Here is a 10,505-nt window from a genome sequence, read left to right as displayed (position 1 = left end):
TCTCTCCCACACTGGAGCGTGCAGTGGCTGGCTCCCTGACGACATCTGCATCAAACAGAGTGCAGAGCCTTTCTACTCTACCAGACCCTCAAGGGTCACGATCGGGCATGACCAAGCTCACAGCCTAACTCCCCTGGCCGAATTCACAGCTTGCTCCCCCTGGTTTCCTACCTGTCTCCCGAGGCTCTGGGCTCCCCTATCCATCTGTTCTGCCCTTCGAGCTAGGACCACGGACGAGTACGTTACTCACCGTCAGCGAAAACCTGAATCCTGGCCCGACATTACACCAGCACTTCTGGCTCGCTGCTCCTCACTGTGGGCTCCGGGCCTCGTTGTCTTCTAGGGACCTCCAAGACTAAAGTTTGGTCTGCGTTGCTACCCTGCAAGGAGGCCTGAAAATCGTCAGCTACCAGTCATTGTGGTGGAAACAGGCAGCCTCTGTGCCCAGAGCATTAACAGGAAATCTGGTGTGTCTGCTCCTGCGCATATCCAGGGACTCAGAGGTGACTTTCCCCTAAGCTGCAAGTGAATACGCTGTAGCTAAGCAGACGACCCCCTGGCCACCAACGTACAAGGGTGACATTGAACAGCCCCTGCCAGCATAAGACGTGGTCTGTAAAAGGGAGTTCTTTTTCCTCCTATGTCATATCATCACTTCCCTGCACTAGAGATAAAATAAAATCACACATATATCTCATTGTCTGTTCATGTGGGTGGCACAATATCTATGTATACAGTGCAAAACAACTGTCTTTGACTCTTCCATTTTAAAATTAAGATGCAGCAAAATTAGAGAGGGCCGGCACTGTAAGCCTATACATGTGCTGTAGAACTCGAGCACCACCTGGTGTTCGCTGGAAGATACAGCAACCTCCGATCTCTCTCACACTCCTATAATACATGAATTGAATGTAGTATTTACTACAAGACCTATTCATTGCAGCCAGCAACCACGGTTGCGCGGGAACTTTCTAACTAATGTTACAACCAGTATTCCTTCCCCTGGCTGTTAGGGAGATCTGAATACTGCATCAACAGCCTCCATGGCTGTTAAAACACAGCTCCATCTCCATCTCTTAATCTTAATAGACATGTGATTAGGTATTATGAAACTGTAAACGCCACCCGCATATTCATTTGGCTCTCCGCTGAAACATTCCCACTATATAGGAAACTCTATGTCTGATTAGTCTGATTTTATACCCGTCTAGCTCGGACCCGTCCCCATTGACCCTTTGGAAATGCTAATTATATTGTCTGGGCCAGCCTGCAAGACGAACAATGAGCCCTAAAAAGATTAAATGTTCTAAACTGACTCCCCAGCTCCCTTTTTTTCAAACCTCAGAGGTCGAGCTCCGCCTCCGTGTCATATACAGGAGAAGAATACCCAGGAGGGCATGCTCTCTATCAAACGAAGCTCAATCGGATCCCCCGTCTCCAAGCGAAACTTCACCACAGAACGACCCAGATGCTCCGATCACCTTTAAAGCTATGCAACCTCTGTTAGCCACTTTAAATGTAGAATTGTTCTCTGAGATGCGCTCCGCCGTCAAGGTTCTCCGGTTGTAGGTGGTGAAACTGGGCAACAGGACTGATCATCTGGAGAGAAAAACAGAGGATTTAGTGACGTCTCACAATGAACTATTAACCTCCCATGAGCAACTGCAGTCGGAACTGGGCCTCCTGAAAGACAAAATGTCAGAATTGGAGGTTAGATCCCACCGTAACAATATTAAGATACGTGGAATCTCAGATCAAGCATCCAATGCAGACCTTCTCTCTTTTGCCACAGGCCTCTTCTCCAGAAACTGCTACCAGCGGCCTCCTCTTAAAATCTAATGTTATGGCTCACGAACCAGGTATCAACTCCTACCTCACGCCAGGATGCGGCGTACCGCCGCGGGTCGTGACACTTATAGACCACATTGACAGGCTTCCTAGGGCACAGGCTGCTCCCGATACTCATCCTAGAGATAATCTTTTGCCACGGGCCTCTTCCAGAAACTGTTACCAGTGGCCTCCACTCAAGATCTACTTATAGACCGCAACCACAGGCTTCCTAGGGCATGGGCTGCTCATGTTAGTCAGCCTAAAGATAATTTGCGGGTCCATTACTTTCATATGAAGGAGCGCATACTGAGAGCAGCCGGAGAGGCTGAAGGCTCTGATATCCTTCAAGACCCCCAGTTGTTACCAGATATCTCCCCGGCCACAATAGCGAAATGATGATCCTTTCAATCAGTCACAAGAATCCTAAGAGCCAATGACGTTTCATATCGCTGGGGTTTCCCTGTTAAACTTCTGGTACATGGGAACAACACAATGCAAGTCATCCTTACAGTGTGTTATATGATCTGCCTTGAGTCTCTAATGTTTATACTACCCTGCAGTACCTTCGATCCTCCAGAAGTGGTGCTGTTCTGCCTTCTCCACTATCAGGGGTTAACTAGCGCTGCTAGTTAATCACCCACATCTGAAGGTCTCACATTTATACCTGCTTCTTCCAGCCTTCCTTGCTGGTCATTGATGTTTCTAAGCCTGTTATGTTTGTTCCCTGGATCACTGCCTGCTTTCTCTGTGTCTGTGGATATCCATGCTTAGCCAGTTCCTGTTTCCTTGTAAAGCATATTTCAATTGCATTTCTTCGCCCGCGCTGCCCCCCTCCACTGGAACAAGCTCCCTCCCTCCATCAGAACTTCCCCTAATCTGTCCAGCTTCAAATGGGCCCTAAAAACCCACCTTTTTCTTAAAGCCTTTCTGTCTCCCACTTAACTTCCTACCTTATCTTCTGCCTCTGTCCCCCTACTCTCCCTCTCTCCCCTGCGTCTCTCTGTCTGTCCACCCCTCCCCTTAGATTGTACGCTCCTCTGAGCAGGGCCATCTCTCCTCCTGTTTCCACCACTTCTAACTCTGCTCTCCAGCTACTTAGCCCTCCTCCTCGAGGGTCCTCCACCCCACGTCCACTCTCGCTCCCTCCTCCCCCCTGGGGGTCTCCCTGGGATCTGATCTGGCGGACATAAGTTGATTGGTGAGCAATCTCCTTTCCTGATGTATCTGACCCATACGAGACCCATTTGGGACTTCAGAGCCCCGCTTCAAAGACCGTCCCTACTAGTCAGTTTACCTTACCCTTTGGTGGATGCTTATGGGACACGCAAGTACCAGTCGTTGGTTATTAACATGCTGACTAATCCACTCGATAAGTCTTTGTTTTGGGTGGCCTACAACGAGGTCTTTGTCGCCAGAATACTAGTTGTGTCCATGCTGCAGATGCCCCTTTTCTCTACAGGTGCCCAAGATGTTATTTGATGGACGAATCACCTTTTACTCCACCTACACAAATGTATGTCAGTTCGTTAACTTTCTCTATGATAGATTTTATTAGACGTCTAATGTCCCAGAGGTTTAATTAGATTTATTGTGCACTGCATGGCCCGTAAGGAATTGAGGCCAATGGGTAGATTTATGCTACTGTATAATGCTGATTTGCCAAATTAAGTTTTTTTGATACTTTAGTTTCTACCTAAGTTAAAAATGTTACATTTCTAATAAGAATAATGTTTATAACCTATGTTTTTCTTGTTATACAGTATTTATATGAAATGTAAGTATGTAAGAGTGGTGACAGTACAGCAGCATAAACCCAGTGGCAGGTGACTTCTTCACCACTGAATACAATATCTAAAAAAAACAAAACATTAAACCAGCTAAAAATCAAAACCCAATTGACCGTAGACAACGACTGCCCCAACATTTCTCACTTATGATCTAATGGTGCCTCTCCCAATAAACCTCATTCATGATGAAACGTTGGCACTGTGAGGGATCTGGCAGGGACGCGGAGCTGCGTCATCCGTCCGTGCGGCCGTGATGCGTTTGTCGCACCAGTAATGTGGTTTCAGATTGTTTCTTTGGTGATCAGTTAGATTCATCACTAAGGGCAGCCATGTTGGAATTAGCTGTTTAATGTGCTCAGTCACTACATGTTAGACACAGCTGTCAATCATTCATTTAGGATGCTGCTATTAGATACCTGCTTTCTGCGCTGGTTGCAGTTTATCTCTGCCGATGTTTACTTGTCTGCTTGGATGTTCTGGATGTTGACCTTGCATTTAGACTTTGCTCGAACTCTCAACCTTTGATTTTGAATTTGACTTCAGTTGTACGCCATTCTTTCTGGACTTATGTTGGTCACTGATACTTGGTCTCCTTGAGCGCCTCCGTGTCACGTCTGATACTTGCCTATCTACCTAGAACTTAAGACCTGGGAGCACCCAAGTATTGGTGAGCAACTCACAGTCTATAAGTTTGTTGTCTGCTATAGATGCAGATCTCGGCAAGCTGGGTCTGCAGGTCTTAGAGTTGGCATACCAGAACCGTCAGGGGTACTCCCAGTAAGCCCGATGCAATACATGTAATCAAAATTTCCCTGACTCAACATTGCGTTAATAATTCCATCAGCCCTATATACGTTATTTTGTAGGGAAAATGTCTAATTTTCGTAAATGTATCTACATTGTCTGCTAATACCAGTTATTGAGGGAAAGCATCAGTCAGTCTTTACTTATCACCGGGATCTTTCACACCTCTAAATCATTCAGATTCACTCCAGACTCAGAGTTGGGACCCAAAATGGAGCTACATAGCCTAGACCAGGCCTCACAAGTTCTTTATAACGAGAGGATATGATACATTAATGCATGATAATAACCTGCTGGCTTTACATGCAGCTGACTGGCATTTCATGTTTTTGCTAAGTCTATGATCTACACTTTTACCAGGATCTTCACCATAATGTATTCCAACACTGATCAACCTAAGGTGTAAACCGCATGCTTATTATTATAGCATAAACTCATAACTTTAAATATATGCACATTCAACTTAATTTGCCCAATATTCCAGATTATCTGGTTCAGTGTGAATGGATAAGATATGTTATATGGACTCTATAGTACTACATAACTGTGTGTCATCTGCTAACACAGACTTAATTACTATTATTATTTATTAATCACTTATTTATATAGTGGCAATCATATTACGCAAGCTGTGTGCAGAAAATATCTTGTAATTCACATTAGTCCCTGGAGCTTACAATCTGAATTTCATAATGCACACATAGGTTCATTCTGTCAGCAGCCAATTAGCCTACCAGTATGTTTTTGGAGTGTGGGAGGAAACTAGAAAACGGTGATTAATCTTACAGTAGATTTCATTTTTTGCTTTTTAAAAAAATAAAAAATATTTGGGTAACAATGCACAAAATGTTAAATTTAGGATATTTGGAAATCCATGCCTTATTCCGTAGCAGAAATAACTCCAATTCCAAATCTTAATGTGTGTCTCGTGTACAGGCTTCAGCTAGTTGCTTAACTCCTAGAACTGTGTTATTGCTTTACCAAATATGCAAAGTTTAAAATAGATTATAATTTTTTTTCATAAACCCTATGCTTCAGATGTGATATAGTATATACTGTATTTGTGTTTGTCCACTCCTTAAGGCTGGGTACACACTGGAGAATTTGTTGACTAATCTGTTATCTACAACGATTGTACCTACGACTGAAGGTCCGAGCGGCCCAGCTATTCCTGCGTACACATCTAGAGGACCAGATGCTCTTCATCTGGTCCTCTAGTTGTTTAGAGAATGATAGCACCATAGTCACTCATTCACTTATTCCTGTCACACTGATTAAAACCACCTTGGTATAGCTATCCACATGTCCTTACGATTATCGTTAGCTTCTGTGACTCTGAAACAAAATTTTCAGTCTCGGGAACAAATGAACAAACTATTCCATCTACAGCACTCTCTACATTTAGTCAACGGGACATGTTCATTGACGGCATCGGCTGAAAAGAGCCCGACTCTGTAAACTCTATGGAGATCGCGATTGTTAATGCTTACACACTGCATGATTGAAAGGTGATAGGAGCGAGATTATTAAACACGACCAAAGTACGACCAACCAAATGAAACGACAATTGGCACTTTGGAACAATTGCCGTTCGTTGTGTGAGTACACACATTAACGCAATATGTGGCCGAGTGGTCGTTTATCGGGTGATTGGCCCGAAAATCAGCTGAAAAACCTCTAGTGTGTACCTAGCCTAAGCGATAGTTAATGATTATTTTAAAAAAACAGGGATCTAAGATATTTTGTTATAGTATAGAAAGTGTGAAATCTTGGATTTGTAGGTATTCCCAATCTGGCTCTGCCACCCCCAGACAATATTGTTTTGAGAATGTTAGATTGCAATCACCAGTTCACATTAACTATCTAATATTCTTGTGGTATTTAAAGTAATATTGTGCTGTCTCTGAGCTCCTCTCTACTAATCACATTCATTGCATTGTTCAATATAGTAAATGACATATATTACATAATGGCAACTGTCGGATGGAACCAGTGGCGGATCCAGGGGGGGGGGGGGGGGGCGATCGGGGCATTCGCCCCCCCTAGCAGCAAAAAGCTAGGTCCCAGCCGCCGATTAAAACGGGAGGGGCGGGGCTAAGCGCGAGTGGGGGGGGGCTAAATGTGGGCCAGCCAATCAGAGCAAAGGAGGGGTGTGATTATGCAAAATCGCCCCCCCTAAACATAAAGTCTAGATCCGCCCCTGGGTGGAACTGGTGTATAGAAACAGACTCCAAAGTTACTGAGATTCCAGCGTTAAATGAAGTTAAAAGCGAATGTTTCAGTTTAACCTAAAGTGAGTTTAGTCTGTATAATCATGAAATATTGACACAGAGAAGGAATAATACCAGACATAGAGATATAAGATTAAGAATCTTTTACTTAATAGTTTCATCATCATCATCATTTATTTATATAGCGCCACTGATTCTGCAGCGCTGTACAGAGAACCCATTCACATCAGTCCCTGTCCCATTGGAGCTTACAGTCTAAATTCCCTAACATACACACACAGACAGACAGAGAGAGACTAGGGTCAATTTTGATAGCAGCCAATTAACCTACTCGTATATTTTTAATAGTTTGTCAAATAGGTACAATTGTCATGAACAAGTGCAGGAAATCCCAGGAAAATGGACATTTCCCCTTTAACTAGGAGAGTGACAGGGCGCTGGTCTGCAGTCTATGGAGAGATTTCAGAGTACTCCCATTGTGATCAGTTTTTATACCCAGACCCCAATTAGGTTACACTATTAAGAGTACAATATGTGATCATTGCATACAAGGGTAGATGGCAGCTGCACTACATAGTAAAGGTTATTCTAATGCTTGTTTCTTTCAGTACCACAGGGCATCTCATAAAACATTTTACTTCAATCACACACTTGGTATAATCAGATTTTGTCTTGAAATACAAGGTCTCAAAATTGTTTTGAGAAACTTTTATCTGGAACTTGACAACTCTTACAATGCTAAAGGAGAAATAAATGTAATATGTAATAATGATAGAATATAATGTTAGTATGTGTCAGAAAAAACTAAATATGAACCTATCTCTATGGCTGCCGCCCCCTCTCCTCTGTCTTATGTTTTTCTCCTGTATTCCTTATATCCACTCTTTTTGTATACTCCATACTCTCTACTCTGTCTGCTTAACCTTGTGCTGCCTAAACTCTTACCAGTGTATTGTTTCTGGTCCCTGCACTGCTCCTTATTGGGTAACGCCTTCCTGGTATCAGTACTTCTAATTCTCTTATTGTAACAATATACACTCTAAAGATATTACGGTGTAACTCATGTTAATGAAAATATTTATGTTACCAGAGTTCCTGAAATTTTTTAAATAATGTTACCGCTAATATAGAAAATAAGTGTTGACATTAGAAATTAGTGTGCATGATGAATGTGTTGAGATAAAGAGCAGGAAGGAGTATGATTATAAATTAAGAAAAGATAAGGGTCAGATGACAGGGAGCAAGAGAAGGTGAGAGTGTGGAGTGGAGGAAAACAAGAGAGAATGGGGAGGACATGTGAGAGGTGAGGAAGAGGAGCATTGAGGAGAATTTAACAATAAAGTACATGAAAATGAGAGTTTGGTGAAAGACTAAGAAAATAGCAATTGATAAAAAAGAAGGATAAGATGTAGAGAAACCTCAGACCACATGGATAAGATCTTTGTGCCGGGAATACGTCAGCTGTGAAAGATCAGTGTATCAACCACAATCCAGTAGAAAACAGTGTGTGTATAATGTTTATAGAACTGAGTTTCCCTTTCTCTAAAAATAAAAGAACTGGATTTAGAGATAATCAGACTATGAATTTACTTTAAGCAGGGACAATCTGCACTGGGACAAGGAACATATTAGAACACTATCACTGTACAGATATAGAGATTGTTACAATGTACCCAACCACATTCTACAGAGGCGGAACTAGCGAGCTGTGGGCCCCGGCGCAGAGAGGCGGGAAGGAGGGAACCGGAGCCCCCAACCCTCTGCATCAGCTATGCAGCGGGCCCTATTATCTCCATGGGCCCCGGTGCACGGCCCCTACTGCACCAATGGTAGCTCCGCCACGGACATTTTACATCCTGGGGAATCAGTGGCAGATTTCTATATCATGACAGTTTCTCTGTAACTATCAGTGGTTTCTATACACACAATATATAGGGGGAGGATTCAGTTCTTCAATTGCTGTTATTTGTACATCTACAACCCGAGGTGAATGGAACTGTGTAAAATAGTGATCTATAACTGTATCCGCAGTTACGTACCGCATAATACATTATTTTATGTACATTACTAAACTGCTAATGCAACATAGCTGTATCTCGTACAATGTACATATGCACATTATGCACCGTATTTAGGCTCTAGGATAATCTTGCACATTGTAGCAAGAAATCAATAATTAAATGGACAGTAACAGGTAGTTTTATTAAAACTTCTAAAAAGGAAAAGTAAAGATGTTGCCCATAGCAAGTACAACCAATCAGATTCCAGCTATCATTTCCTAGAATGCACTAGATAAATAATAACTAGAATGTTTTGGGTTGCTATGGGCAACACCTCCACTTTTCCTTCTTAGGAGTTTTAGTTGATGTACCCCTATAGGAGAGATTCAATTGCCAGCAATGTGGCATTCAGACATTGCGCTGTTCACTTTGTCAGCAATTACGGTAGGAATCTCCACTCAATTTTCCCTGCACCTCTACGGGGTGCGAGGAAAAATGAGCAGAGATTCCTGTCAAATCTCCGCCGTGAGGTGTCTCGTGGATATTTCTGGAGACACCTCGCGTCTAATTGAATCTCTCCCAATAAATTAGTTACAGTAAATATCGTCTCATGCCCATGTGTTTTGTGTGCATGAAATGATACCATCACCTTACAAACACATTTCAGGTGAGTGCTGGAGTATTAGAAAGATGGAACAACGCAGACACGAGCTGTGAGACGGGATTTCATTTTCACAACTATAGACTCGGCAACATGGCAGATCCTGGATGTTACATCGGCCACATTCCCGACTTAAGAGACCTAATGACCTAATGGTTGTAGTTACTGTATTTCTTCTTTCGTGTTTATTTTAGCCCAGCCAGTCCTCTTGGTGACAATACATATTTACTAAAAGCTTCTTACTATACACCAAGTGCGGATTCACTATATATCAAGTAAGGGAGATGCTCAGTAACCTATCACCCGCTGTCACTTGAGGCTTCATGTTGTGATTGGTTGTGGAAGAAGATGAAACAAGCGGCAATGACTAATATACACCCGGACACCACCAGTCGTATTATATTCTGTACCGTGTAATCTGAGGAGAGGAATATTGAGACATGATAAGTACTGGAGAATACAAATAGAGACCACAGAACTATAGGAAATATGTGATGTAGACATCCTGGCTGGAGTATAAGACCCACCAGTGACCCCGACCTGTCGGTTCTATACCGGACCCAGGTTTTTGGTTCTTAGTTCTAGAATCTTGACAAACAATACTCATATCTGAGCACTGTTTGTACAATGTGATACTACCGTAGATCTTCCCTATTGTCACAGGAATTCCCAGCATTGTCACCATGTTACGTCAGTAAGGATTAATCCCAGGTCCGTAGGTCTGAGTCCTTGCTTGGGGCCTGAATCGGACATCTCAGGGTATTACTACCAGACCTGGACATCCGTGCTGACATGGATCTAATAGTAACTAATATTGTACTTATTAATAGAGTCAGCTTATAGTGTATTTATTAGTAATACAATTATAGGAGACCTATTAGAGTCTCCAATTGTTTCCTAAACGTCTCTACTGGTAAATAGAAATACAAATAAAAAAAATAAGTGAAAAATAAAACAAGATGAAAAACACATCATTGTTTCTGTCCCCTAAGACTTTGATTAAAATAAATAGTTTTGGTGTTCCTGAAGGTGAATACATTTTAGGACACTAGTTGGTGTAAAGCTGGGTACACACTACAGGGTTTTCACCCGATTATCGGGCCAATCACACGTTAAACGACGGGTTCGGCCCGATATCACATTAATGGGTACTCTCCAATGGTGAACAATAAACGTTCCAAGGCACATCGTA

At 42.6% G+C, this 10,505-nt stretch overlaps 1 protein-coding gene across 1 annotated transcript in view; it reads right to left on the bottom strand.

Annotated features, from left to right (window-relative positions):
* LOC142108743 (high affinity immunoglobulin gamma Fc receptor I-like) overlaps nt 1–10,505 on the bottom strand; it is a 50,304-nt gene that overhangs the window by 19,293 nt on the left and 20,506 nt on the right. The window contains exon 6 of the mRNA XM_075192584.1: nt 9,208–9,731. Coding sequence (XP_075048685.1) covers nt 9,613–9,731 — 119 coding nt within the window. The 3' untranslated portion in view covers nt 9,208–9,612. The remainder of the gene's footprint in view (nt 1–9,207; nt 9,732–10,505) is intronic.

Source organism: Mixophyes fleayi, chromosome 12 (genome assembly GCF_038048845.1).
Source record: "Mixophyes fleayi isolate aMixFle1 chromosome 12, aMixFle1.hap1, whole genome shotgun sequence".
Classification (NCBI taxonomy): Eukaryota; Metazoa; Chordata; class Amphibia; order Anura; family Limnodynastidae; genus Mixophyes; species Mixophyes fleayi.
This window is presented reverse-complemented; position numbering and strand designations above follow the sequence as displayed.